The 13,302-nt window shown below is 38.5% G+C and overlaps 1 protein-coding gene across 1 annotated transcript in view; it reads left to right on the top strand.

Moving 5' to 3' along the window:
- Positions 1 to 13,302, top strand: part of LOC109059372 (caseinolytic peptidase B protein homolog) — a 32,249-nt gene that overhangs the window by 1,182 nt on the left and 17,765 nt on the right. The window contains exons 3-4 of the mRNA XM_042771720.1: positions 826 to 919; positions 9,454 to 9,600. Coding sequence (XP_042627654.1) covers positions 826 to 919; positions 9,454 to 9,600 — 241 coding nt within the window. The remainder of the gene's footprint in view (positions 1 to 825; positions 920 to 9,453; positions 9,601 to 13,302) is intronic.

The raw sequence follows: 13,302 nt of genomic DNA, 5'->3' as shown, positions 1-13,302 counted from the left end.
CAATCTATCCATCAATCTATCGTTCTATTTATTTATTGTTGGGAATTGTTAACTTTGTGTATGAAATTGTGGAAAAAGTGATATGATTTGTTTTTGCATAATAAATACTGAAATGTTTTATATTTATTATGCTTTGTTATTGTTTTATAGTTTTAAAAATGTTTTTTTGATTTTTTTTATGGATTTTCATATCTATAAGTGTTTGGAGTTTGTAAGGGATATGTTAGTTGTTGGTTTCTGGGTTTGTTTTGGTTGTTTTAGTGTTATGTTTCAGCGTTTGAAAAGAATCAGAGAGATGTTCATCGCTGGGTTCCAGGGTTGTTTTAGTGTTTAGTGATATGTTTAATTAGAAGTTTTGGTGTTTGGTTGTATGTTTATATTGATAGCAGTGCTGTGGTGTGTTTGCTGAGGGTTTGTGTGTGTTTGTGGGTATCTGTAGTGGGTCGTGTGTGTGTGTGTGAGAGAGAGAGAGAGAGTTTTGGGTTTCTGCTGTTAGGGCCCCGAAAGGCAGATAGTGCAGATGGCTGTGTGTGTGTGTGTGTGTGTGTGTGTGTGTGTGTGTGAATGAGAGTGAGACACCAGATGTGTTAAGTGTTTTAAGTTAGAGGTCAGTGACCGTCAGTCTGGTGAGGACGAGTAAGTGTCGCAGCTCACTGTTGACTGTAAACACACCACACACACCACACCACAGCCTTAAGCAGGTCTTTCTGCTTTCTGTCTGTCCGTGGGCAGTATTCTCACTTCTCCTCTCTCTCTCTCGCTCTCTCTCTCTCTGTCTTTGTGTGTGTGTGTTGTGTGTGGTGGTGTGTGTGTGTGTGTCTCAGGGTTGTTGGCGCAGGGAGTTGATTCCGAACAGTCCGACAAAAACCGTTTGGGCTGGACGCCTCTCCATGGTGGCCGCCATGAACAAACAGCACAAGTGATGTGTGTGTTGTGTGTGTGCGAGAGTGGTCTGTGAGTGTGAGTGTGTCTGTGTGAGTGTGTGTGTGGGTGTTGTCTGTGTGTGTGCCGCGTGTGCGTGCGTGTGAGCGTGTTGTCTGTGAGTGTGGTGTGTATGTGTGTGTGATTGAGAGAGAGAGTGTCCTGTAAATGTGTGTCACACTACACACTCACACACAACACACACACCACACACCACACCCACTCTTTTCACTCACGCACACCCTCACACACACACACACACTAACACACACACACACACACACCCTCACACACACTCACACACACACCACACACACACATCACACCCTCTTCTCCACACACACACAATCTCACTCACTCACCCTCACACTCACACTTGTGGGCCCCCCCCCCACAAACACCCCCCCCAAAAAACACCACTCAAAAACAAACACCCCCCTCAAAAACACACAACACACACCACACCCACACCCACACACACACAGCTTTCTCCACTCACACACTCACAGCACAACACACACACACTCCACACTCACACTCAACACGCCACACACACACACACAACCCACACACACACAACTCTTCTCACGCCACCCACACACACACACACTCCAACTCACCGTCACTCAACACGACACACACACACACACAACGCACCACCACACCACACGACACCCACACACACACTCTCTCTCACACAAACAACCCACCCACACAACACACACACTCCTCTCTCGACTCTCACAAGCAACACACCCACACACACACACACACAGACACAGCGTCTCGCTCACTCACACACGCCCACACACACGCACACACCGAATGGATAGGGGAACTTGTTTACTGACAGGTTTAACAACTATAAACGTGTGTTTGTGTAGAGACTAGTGAGAACTGAAGAACCCGAACCTGCTATGAAGTTCCTGTGCGTCCTGCATCGGTACTACGTGACTGTCTCTTCACAAAAGAAGATAGTTTAGAGAAATGTCCTCAGTGTTGTTGGTACGTGGGCGCCAGTTGTTATTTGCCCACATACTGTAATATCATCAAATTACTAAAATACACAGAAAATCATACAGGTTTTGAATGATATGATAGAAGTAGATGATGACCGACATGATCGTTTTTTGAGTGAACATTCCCTTTTGTTTGCAGTATAACATTTTTTTTTTTATAATATCATAATATGTACAATTTCATTTTCATTGCCATATTTTCATTATATTTTAATTACTACTGTATAATGCAGTAAAAATAATGATGTTTTTTAATTATAATATGTTTTTAGTTGGTATATGAATATTATTTGTTTTAATATTTTATTGTTTTAATTTTTATTACATAATATTTTAGTGTATATAGTCATTTATTATAATAATATAGTGTGTTCTTTGCATCACAGATAAAGTGGTTTATTTTCTTCTTGGAAAATAAAAAAAATCTTAATGGTGCGCTAAAAACAGGCTTCATTTTTTAATGTAAAATATCATAATTGTTAACACTTTTTTTTTCATTTTGTTAACCTGAACCCAAATTAGTTAACATGAACACATTTCTACAGCATTTATTAATCAATTTGACTCACTTTTTAAAATCAAGTTTTTAAAATCAAACAATAAATAGTTGTTTATCATCTCACCTTATCAAAAATAAATGCTTAAATAGATTGCTCATAGTTAGTTCATGTTAACAAATTAGACTTTATTGTAAAGCATTGCAATAATATGACCCCGCTGCATGCTAATTTCTGTTGTGTTAGTGTCACAGGATGTTGAAACGCTTGTTTAGTTCACGGGATTGCTGGTGGTCCCAGTTCTTGTCTCTCAGATAAATATGCAGTTTTAGTTTTTTTCATCCAGATCTTTCATGAATCCAGAACATTGTCATATTTCAGGCACACTGCAGTGATGATAGTGTGATAGTGTTGTGTTCGTTGTGTTCAGTGTGTGTGTGTGTGTGTGTGTGTGTGATAATGCATCACGTCTCTTTTCAAGTGATTTTGATAAAAACAGACTCGTGAAACCTAGTCTCTCTCCTCACCTCACTGGAAACTGATTAATGTGTGTTTCGTTCATCAGTGGTACTCTATTGAAAATATTATCATTATGTCACAGACACCTCACTCTCTCTCTCTCTTCCTCTCTCGTCTCCGTCTCTCCTCTCTCTGTGTGGTGTGTGTGTCCTCTCTCTCATCTGGTTATGAGTTTGGCATAACTCACAGTCCGCGTTCCTTCCTGTCCATTCAAAGCCCCCTGGTGGCTTCTGACTCAGAGCTGTCAGACTGGGAGTGAGGCTCCCTCCCCCCACGAGGCTCAATAGTTTCAGGCACATGTGACTGTTATGCATGAATGACCTTCATCCTCTCACACGTCGATCGTCCCGTATGACTGCCGTGTGTTTATGTGATGGATTGCTCTATTCTGAGGACAATCACAGTCTCAGGTCTCCCACTGTTGGATGTTGGTAAAGAAGGTGGTTTGCGTCTGGTTCTGGATGTGTAGGGCCCTAATAAATCTGTTTAAAATCTTCTTTTCCTGAATTCCCATTTTATAATGGTTAAATTACATTTTTGTAATCAAAAAAGTCTTATTAATTGAAGTAATTGATATCGTCCACGTGGTCTTACACGGCATTAACACTTGGATCTTCTCATACACTCTCCTGCGTCAGAAGTTGAACAAATATGACATTTTTAGGGCCATATAAAATCCATTTTATATTTTTATTCATTCTTATTTTTTTTTTTCCAAGGTTTGATTTTCTTTCTTTTTGTGTCCCTATTTTTTCAATTTTTGTACATTTTTTATTTTATTTTTCTGAATTCGGTCCTTTTTTCGTGTTCCCGATGTCATTTATATTACATGTTAGTAATCTCTGAAATCATTTCTCGTACAGACCTCTGTGGCTCTACGCGTCCTATTGCCATTTAGTGTTGTTTCGTTTTTTTTTTGTTAAAAGTCTAACAAAAATTGAAAAATTAGAAGGTTTTTATGGAAACTTTCTTGTGGAATATCGTTTTTTTTTTCTTTTTATAGCACGCTTCTACTTTCTCTTTATTTTTTCTCAAGTTTTAACACTTTTTATGCATTTATCTTTTTAATGGTTTTTGATTAAATTATATTCTTTTATGATTTAATACTCATTTTTTTGTTAGAAATATTAAAAAGAAAATTCGTGATTTTTTTTCCGTAAAAAAAAAGCTAAGTTTCTTTCATTTCAATTTTTTTTTGTTTTATTTTTGCTTTGAAATAACTTTTTTCTTTGCTTCTGTAGCTTTACATAATATTCTTGCTTCATCCAATTTTTCACCCCTTCAAGTTACACCGAATCTTTTTTTATTTGATCTTTTTTTATTTATCCAAAATATTGTCAAATCGCTGTTTGAGTTCTTGGCGGGTGTTGGTGAAAGGGAAAGTGATTTTGGTAAGGTGGGGAGTGTGTAATAATGACTCGTTGTGTGGTGGGTGTGGGGGGGGGGGGTGTGTGTGTATTGTGTTTTGGGTCTCATATTGTTCAATGATTAGGCTGTCCCTGTGGTTCAAGAGTAGTGTAATAGATTGATAGGATAGGTTCTCGTGTTGGTCTGCGAGGGGTTTATTATTGATTTTGTTTTGGTTTTGTGTGTTTTTTTTTTGTACACTTCATTTATTGTTTGTGCACCTTATGTTATATTTAGAATGGGGAATCCCAGTACGTGAGATCCTTTGAGGTGTCCTGGGGTAACTGTATATCATGTGTGCGGTGTTGGTTTGTTTGTGTTGTCCGGTTCCACAGTTTTGTGATGTGCCTCTTCTTTGTCGGTTTTTGGTGCTTTGTTGCAGATGTTCAGCCGGATTGTCTTTTTTGTGTGTTTCCTGTTGTTTTTTTAGTGTTGCGCGGTATTGCACCCAGTTCGTGGTTGTTTTTTTGTGGACAATTCTCTGGCGTTTAGTTTTGTTTGTTTACCGTTCCGATGCGGTTGCACCTTGACCTTTGTGTTTTTTTGTCGTTGTGTTATTGCAGGCTTCTTATGTTGGGGATGGGACTTTTTCGTGAGTTTTGTTTTTTCGTGGGGGGGTTTTTTTATATTCGTTCATGTCACTTTACATGTAAATTTATTGTCCTTGCCGCTCTTTTTTTTTTTGTTTGTTGGGGTGATGTTCACTGTCTTGCATTCAAACATTTGTCTTACTGTTGTTTTTTTGTGCAACATATTTTATATCTTACAGGGTTGTTTTTTTGTTTTGTTTTTTGGTTTTTGGTTGTTGGGTTTGGGGTGTTTTGTTGTGTGTACAAACTTGGGGTGGTTGTGTGGTTTTTTGGCCGTCACTTAATTTGACTCATTTTCCGCAGTTGCTACTTCCTGTAAAAGTGTTGTATTGGTTCTTCCTTGTGCAGTGGCGGGTATGTGATTCGTGTGGGTTTGTGCTGGGTTTCATTTGTGGGTTTTGTAGATGTCCAGTTTGGGTTTTGTTTTGGGGTGTGGTCGGTTCTTTGCGTGGTGTGTTGTATGTTTATTTGGCTGGGTGTTGTGTGGTCTTCATTCGGTTCCTTTTCGTTTTGTAAAAATAAAATATGACAAAATTATGTTGACAGTGAGTCATTAAAAGGTGTTTTCTTAAAATTTTGTTTGTGTTTTGATGCGTAAGTTTTGCTGTGTGTGGTGTATTTTGTTTTTTTTTTTTTGGTTTGTTGCTCTGGAGGGGTGTTTTTTCCGGTGGGTCGTGGGTTTTGGTAAAAATGGTGTTGGGTGGGTGTTTTTTTGTGGGTGGGATTGGTTTTTTGGTGGGTTGTGTGTTGGGTGTTTTTGTTTTCGTTTTTTTTTGTTTGTGTGTGTTTTTCGTTGGTTTTCTTGATGTTGTGGGTGGTTTTGTGATGAATGCGTTATTGGTCTTTGTGGTTGTGTTTTGTAGTTTGTGTTTTTTTTGGTGGTGGTTACACTGGGGGGTTGTTGTTGAGGCTTGGTTTTTTCCGTTGGTGTTTGCGAGTAGAGTGTGTGTGTATGTATCTGGTGTGTATTTTGTGATTGCTTTTTGGGTCAATTGAAAAATGTTTGCCATGTTTGTGTAGGATTTGTTTTTGTTTAATCTTTCTTTTGTGGGTGTGTTGTTTGTCTGAAACTGCATGTTTTTTGAAACTGTCATTTGGGTTCCGTTGTGCTTGTTGGCACAGTGTTTTGTATGGTGTTCATCCCTCTAAGCTTTAGTGTTTTCTAAGTGTTTTTGTGTTTGGTTTTTGTTTTTGTTGGTTTTGGTTATTTGGAATTATCATTTGTCCAGATCGGGTGTGGTTGACTTTTTCCTCTTTTATGTTCACTTTTATTCCGTTATAGTGTGTGGTTTTTTACCTTTTTTTATCTTTTTTTTTGTTTTGTTTTTTCCTTCTTTATTTTTTGTTTATTGTAAATGGCATCTGTTCCACGTTTGTCTTTGTTTTGTTGGAGATGGTTACAGTTTTTTGGTGGTGTGTCGGCCGCTTATCACTTTTGATTTCATTGGTAAATTTTTCACTAATTTTTGTTTTAATTGTAATGTCTTTTTGTTTTTTTTTTTTTGTTTTTTTTTTTCTGTCTTGTTTCTTTTTTATATTTTTTAGTTTTTGTTCGAACACGTGGGGCAGTTCGACCTCTGCGGTTTTTTCTGGTTTGGGTGTTGTAGAGATGTGTGTTGTTGTGTTTTTTGGTGTGTTGTCTTTTTTGGTGGGGGGTGAGTGGGGTTGTTTGTTTTTGTTTTGTGTTTTGGTGGTTGTTTTGTGTTTGAGGATCTTGTTGTCTTGGTTGGTTGTTGCTATGCTGTGTGTTAGTCTTGTTTTTACCAGTGTTGTGTTGTGCTGTTGTGGGGGGCTTAGTGTGTGTTTTTTTTTGGTGTGTGTGTGTGGTTTGTTTTTCATGGTGTGTGTGTGGTGTGGTGTGTGGTTGGTTTTGTCCTGTTTCATGGGTTGTGTGTTGCTTGGTCAAAAAAGGGCAGGTGCCTTCGCATCATGTCAGCTTAGTAAGCAGTGTCGACGGATCGGGCCTTAGTCCTATATGTGTGTGTATTCATCCTACGTGCTGGCTATCGTGGTTCTTTTCGAGTGTGTGCCACAAGGCTCTGTACATCGGCCATGGTCACAGCCGTTCGATTCTTGACAGCTATCGCGCTTCGGGCGAGTTGTCCAACCCGTGGCGTGTTCACAGAATCTACCCAGCTTTCCTCCATTGCCAGTCCTTCCAAGGTCCTCTTTCCTCTGCTAACACAAACCCGTAAAAAATAGCAAAGTCTTCCATCGCTGGTCACCAGAGTAAACAAGAGTTGTCTGGAGCTTCCCGCTCAGAAAAGAGGGAGGAAGGGGGCAGCTTAAGATAACATCGAAATTCTTTCCTACAGGCTAGGGAACCAACCTCTTTGGAGAAGAATCCAATCTAAAAAAGGAGGGATTGTATCCTGGGTACTCGGCAGCCCAAGAACATGCCTCAATATGCAGGACCCGTGGCCACAAACAGCCGAACTCCACGATACATATCAGTCAGTCACCAAGCCTCAGCCCACTGCCTTTCGGAAAACAAAATATGTTTTGCCCCACCCTTTTGCAAGACCTCCAAGGGCAGTAAAGATCCACCGTTTTAATCCTCTAACCGACGTTTCTCCATAATCATGCCGAGAGTCCTAAAAAAGTCGAGCATAGTCGTTCAAAATTGCAAATTAGGTATGACAGAGTTAATGGCCTGGGAGAACACCCCATTCGTGAAGTTTCGATCCCACCCTCCCTCCTTCCACCTCAGCGGCCACCATTTTCCAAAACACCCACAACAAAAGCAGCAATTTGAGGAGGCCTGGTAAATCCAAATGCCCCCCCCCTGCGGGTTTCCGTTGAATGAGACCATCATCATCCATCCTTTTCGCCGCTACCACCCCCTTTCCACATAACACAACACACCAGCAAACCACAATTATGAGCCAGGATCCCAGCAATGATCATGATGTCCCTACATCGAGTCAATTTGAATACCCAGAACAGACCCCAACAATTTCCATTTGGATGGAACATTTTTAAGTGTGCCCAGAAATTTGTTCGCGCGCAGCAGCCTACTAACACACACACAGATCAAGTGTCCTACCCTTGGTTTTGTCACATATCTGGCACCCCTGCCTGTCCACCGTGATATTACTCACATTGTTTGGTCCCCCCATGGCCAGTTTTTTTCGTCTTGACCCGGCAGCATGCCTTTCCCTGAAGTTCAACATGATGACCTTGAGTGTACCCGCTGTGGAAATGGAGAATATAATCCAGCGAGTGTTGTGTGTGTGTGTATTGTGGGTGTGTGTGTGTGTGAGGACGCCGGGCTTGCTCGTATGACGGTTATTGGGTTATGTTGTGATTTTATCTGCCTCTTAGACATTAGTACCCGTGGACGATCCGCCTGACGCAGCCCAGAGAGAAAAATATGTTTCTGCACACAGACAGGAGAAAAAACACGGTTGCCGCGTTATGATTATGTGCGCTGTCTGCCGCCGAGGGGGGGACATTTAATTGTGCGCTTTATGTGAGCGCTTTTAAATGCGTTTGTTCTTAATTCAACGGTTTGTCTTGTTTATAAGAACGCCGTTGAACATCATAGCCTCCTTCTCCTTCATTTTACCGCTCAGGCTCGTTTCAGCGCGCTTTCGGTGAAATAAATCACAATAGATATAACAATGAAAACATCACAAATGGCGTTAAACTTGAAGCATTAACGAACCCAACTGAATCCAGTTTTCTGTTTCCTGCTGAGTAGGAAGTTGTGAGAGCTTTACGCCACATGCAGTGAACTGATTTTGATTTATGATGTCTTTCGTGTACAGGATAATATTTGATATGTGAGTAAAATTCCCCATAAAAGAACGCTACTCGTGTTAAAAGGTTATTTTCTAAATATAAATTATAAATATAAATGTATATTAAAATATAAAATTAATTTTAAAATAAAATGTGTTTACGTTTAAAAATTATAAAATAAAGTAAATAATAAGTTTTTTTTTATAAAAATATGAGTTTAAAAATAAAGACTTTAAATGAAGTAAACAAATGGCATCAAAGCGGAGTTTTAACCGTCTATAATAAATGTTATTCTTATGAATTATCAATAGATTAAATCTTAAAGAAAACATGAATGTGTGCTAAAATGATTTTAAATGTAAATAAATTATCATTATTTAATTAAAAACATGAATTACACAATTAAATGTTATTCAGTCCATTTATGAGTGGACTGTAATAACTAGATTTGAAACGTCTGAAATCAGTTATTACTGTCATCTTCCATATTTGAGCTCAAAAATACTCTTTTGAATTCATGAGCTCTTAAACATAAAAAAATCATTCAGATAAAATGACTGTTTGGCATAAATTTTTTTTTACATTTAAATAATTGTTATATGAATTAGTAACATGAATTATGTTAGTTTTTATTCACTTTGCCGGGGTTGAGAGCTTGTGAAGTGTTTGTTGTTTCAGATGTCGTGGTGTGTGTGTGTGTGTGTGTTCGTCTGTGTTCAGTTCTGTCATGCGTCTGTGAGCTGATCTTGTTGAACTGTTTCTCTGTCAGTGCTGGTGAGCCGCGAGGACGAGTTCAGCAATCGTCTCAGCAGCCGCGCTTCCTTCCGAGGCTGTTCTGCTCTGCATTACGCCGCTCTGACTGATGTGACCTTGGCGGACCCGTCCGGATGCTGCTGGACGCAGGTGAGGTGTGTCACGTGACCCTCAGGAGCACACACACACACACACACACACATCAGCAAACACACAGAACGGACGCCTCACAGGAGGTCTGAGTTCTGAAATGTGAATGCCATCAGAAAAATCATGAGAGAAATACTTGCTGTGCCATATGCATTGTGTACAATAATATAGTAATTTTTTTTATGATTTGAGTATTATAACTCACTTGAGTAATAACTCACTTTTCATGTCTTGAAAGTGCCCATAGTAAGAAAATGCAGTTATAATCGACCTTGAAATTCACTATATTAGGTAAAATTACTGCATGTGCGTTTTTGTGTATACACCAGTCTTGTATTCTATGATATTAGTTAGCAGTTTTACATTTTCGACACATGATTGTGTTTTTGCTTTATTTCACCAACAGATGTTGTTTTGTTCCTGAATGGAACGTGTTTGAATGACTTCAGTAGGTTCAGCATCCTTTCCAAAGAGGAACTTGATTTGTTCCCGACCGGTGAATGAGGAATCAGTTGACATGAATGATTCAATTGACTCATTACGATGTGGAATTCAGATTAAGAGTCATTAAATAAACGGCTGTACACTTAATTAAAGATGAACAATAGCAAAGTTATGTTAAATGTACAATAAATTATTTTAATTAGCAACATGAATTCAATTACTCACATTTTACTAATTAATATAATTTTAATTTATTTAAAATAAATTAGAAAAATTTATTTAAATGTATTTTAAATTTAAATAAATTAATTCGAATTCAATGACTCACATTTTACTAATTAAATTCAATTACTCTTATTTAGTTTTTTATATTTATTTTAAATCTATTTTATGTTTTTTTTTTGTTGCCTGTTATTATAATTAATACTAGTTATGAAATACAATTAAATATTTATTGAAATTAATATTTTATTTCTATCGTTATGTAATTGTATTGTTATTTTAAATATTATTTACTAATTAATATAATTGTGGACATTTATTGAAATAATTTTTAAATACTTATTAAGCATGTTAATCTATTTATTTAATATTTTCTTGCTTTATTTTACTCTAATTTTTTATGTATAAAAAAAATTTTCAAAAGATGAGAAATTAGAAATTAGAAAAACAACTGTCCGATTATGAAGGTAAAAAAATTTCTGCGGGAGGCAGAAAAAAAAGGTGAAAGGTGCCCAGAGGGTTTGTGGACCGCACATCTTCACCTGCTGGAGCAGAAAACAGGTGAAAGTCCCGAGTGTTTGTGACAGGCCGGCCAGCGTGACCTTTGACCTCTGGAGTAACGACACTGTGGCTTATGTGACCCGCACATGAGAGGTGACAGGAAGAGGTGTGTGTGTGATTCACACGAGTGTGTTATTATAGCCGCAGGGTGCATACACACACACACACACACACACACACACACACACACACACACACACACTCTGCGTCTCTGTCTCTGTCTGATCTGCGGTTACACTTTCACTTTAAGCACCAACACTTTCTATAAATCACTGGATGTTTTTGGGAGCAGATGCATTTTTAGATGAAAGTGACAGAAATGACCCGAAACAAAGAACAAAATCGCTCGTTTTGATGCGGAGAAATCTGATTATGCCGTGGAGCACATTACCCAGAAGTCTTAGTGTAACGAGGCCACGCCCCCTCAGACAGAGCAGCGCCGCCAGTCTGTCTGTGTGCTGAACCCATGAGCTGCCTACACAGACAGCACTTAACATCCACGGAGGAATCATATCCCTGCTCTTATTGTGAACCATTCATTCATTATTCTACAGAAAAATAATGTTTGTTTTCTTAATCTTTCTTAAATCAACGAATAGTATCCTCTTTGATTAAAATGGATGTTTTAGCTGTATTTATGCCAGATTATTATTAATCTTGTGCAGTATGCTAAAGATGAACTAATGGTTTCTTAGCGCTATTTCTATTGATTATATTTCGCGTCTATCTCTTCTATCTAGATATTTATATCTCCTTATAGTATATGTTAGATAATATTATTGGAAATAAAACATATATTAAACTCTATTATTTTTAATTATGTAAAATAATATTACAATAAATTATAGTTATTTATAATAATATATTGTGTAAGACGTATATGATTAGGGCGCTTTAAACGATAATCGCAAACAGCAAATAACCGTTTGTGTTTAAAATTGTAATATTTATATGCTGATATAAATACAATTTAAAACAGAAATTTTTTAAATTAGAGTTTTTGACATATAAAATATTACAGTACAACAAACATATTATGTAAACACAAACTTTTATTTTGGATGCGATTAATTGATTTGACAGCCCAGTATGTGTGTATATATATTACATAATTATATCTGAAAAATGATTATATGAATTATATATAATATTATATAATATTGCACTACCGTTTTAAAGTTTTTGCTTCTGAACAGAAGTCCTTCTGCTCTCAAGGCTGCATTTATTGATCACAAAATACAGTAGAAGTTAGAAATGGGCTTGAAAATTATTACTAATCAAACAAGCTGTTTCTATGTGAGTTATCGTTAAACTGTAATTATTCCGTGTGATGCGCAGCTGCTATTTAAGCATCATTATCAACGTCTTCAGTGTAACATGATCTTCAGAATATTCTAATTATTGATGATTTGCTGCTCAAGAAAACATTTCTGTTATATAAATGTTGAACACAGTTGTGCTGCCAAAATTTTTGTGGAAACTGTGATACATTTTATTTTTCAGGATTCACAGCTTAGAACAGAAAGTTCAGAAGAATGCACAGCATTTATTTGTAAACAGAAATCTACTGTAACATTATAAATGAATCGATTTAATGTGTCCTGATGAATATAAAGTAATAATTTGTTTAATAATAATAGGCCGTGATTGTGTTTATTGCACGGATGTCGCACAATTCTTCGTTATGAGCCATTTTTCTTCATAACTTGCCTTGAGGGCATTTTTCTATCAGTGCTGCGCTGTAAGTCTGGGTGACGTTTCAAACACACACCTGCGGGCAGGTGATGGGCTTTATTTCCTCATGTTGTGATGTCTCGGAGCTTATCACTGCTGTCCTGGAGGTGTGAGGGCTCTTGAGCTGCTGACCGCGGCCCCAGTAGAGCTCACCCAGACTGGGCACGGAGCGAGAGGGACTCCCCTGACTCACTGACTAAATCACCCGCCACCGTGAACTCTGACCCCCGGGGGGACAAACCAGCCACGGGTTCAGCACACTTGCCCACAGCTGCCAGCGAATGTGAGTGACTGGTGTTGCGTGTATGTGTTTTGGAGAGAGGAGTGTGTGGTGTGTGTTGAAGGAGAGTATGTGTGTGTGGTGTGTTGTGTGTGTGTGAGAGCAGAGAGTATGTGTGTGTGTGGTAGTGTGGGGAGAGAGAGTGTGTGTGTGTGTGTGTAGAGAGTCTGTCTGTGGGTGTAGCTGTGTGTGTGTGTGTGCGTGTGTCTGTGTGTGCGAGAGAGGTTTGTTGTGTGTGTGTGTGAGAGAGAGTTATGGGAGTATGTGTGTGTTTGTGAGTGTGTCTGTGTGTGACGAGAGGAGAGTTTTGTGTGTGTTGTGTGTGTGTGTGAGAGAGAGAATGTGTAGTGTCTGAGTGGTGGAGAGAGAGTGTGGGTGGATGTGAGAGAGAGAGAGCGCTTTTGGGCTATCGTGTGTGTTGAGAGAGAAGAGTGTGTGTGGTGTGGGTGATGTGATGTGAG

This window comes from Cyprinus carpio, chromosome A15 (assembly GCF_018340385.1).
Source record: "Cyprinus carpio isolate SPL01 chromosome A15, ASM1834038v1, whole genome shotgun sequence".
In the NCBI taxonomy this organism is placed as follows: domain Eukaryota; kingdom Metazoa; phylum Chordata; class Actinopteri; order Cypriniformes; family Cyprinidae; genus Cyprinus; species Cyprinus carpio.
The sequence above is the reverse complement of the archived record's forward strand: the minus strand, read 5'-3'. Positions and strand labels throughout refer to the sequence as shown.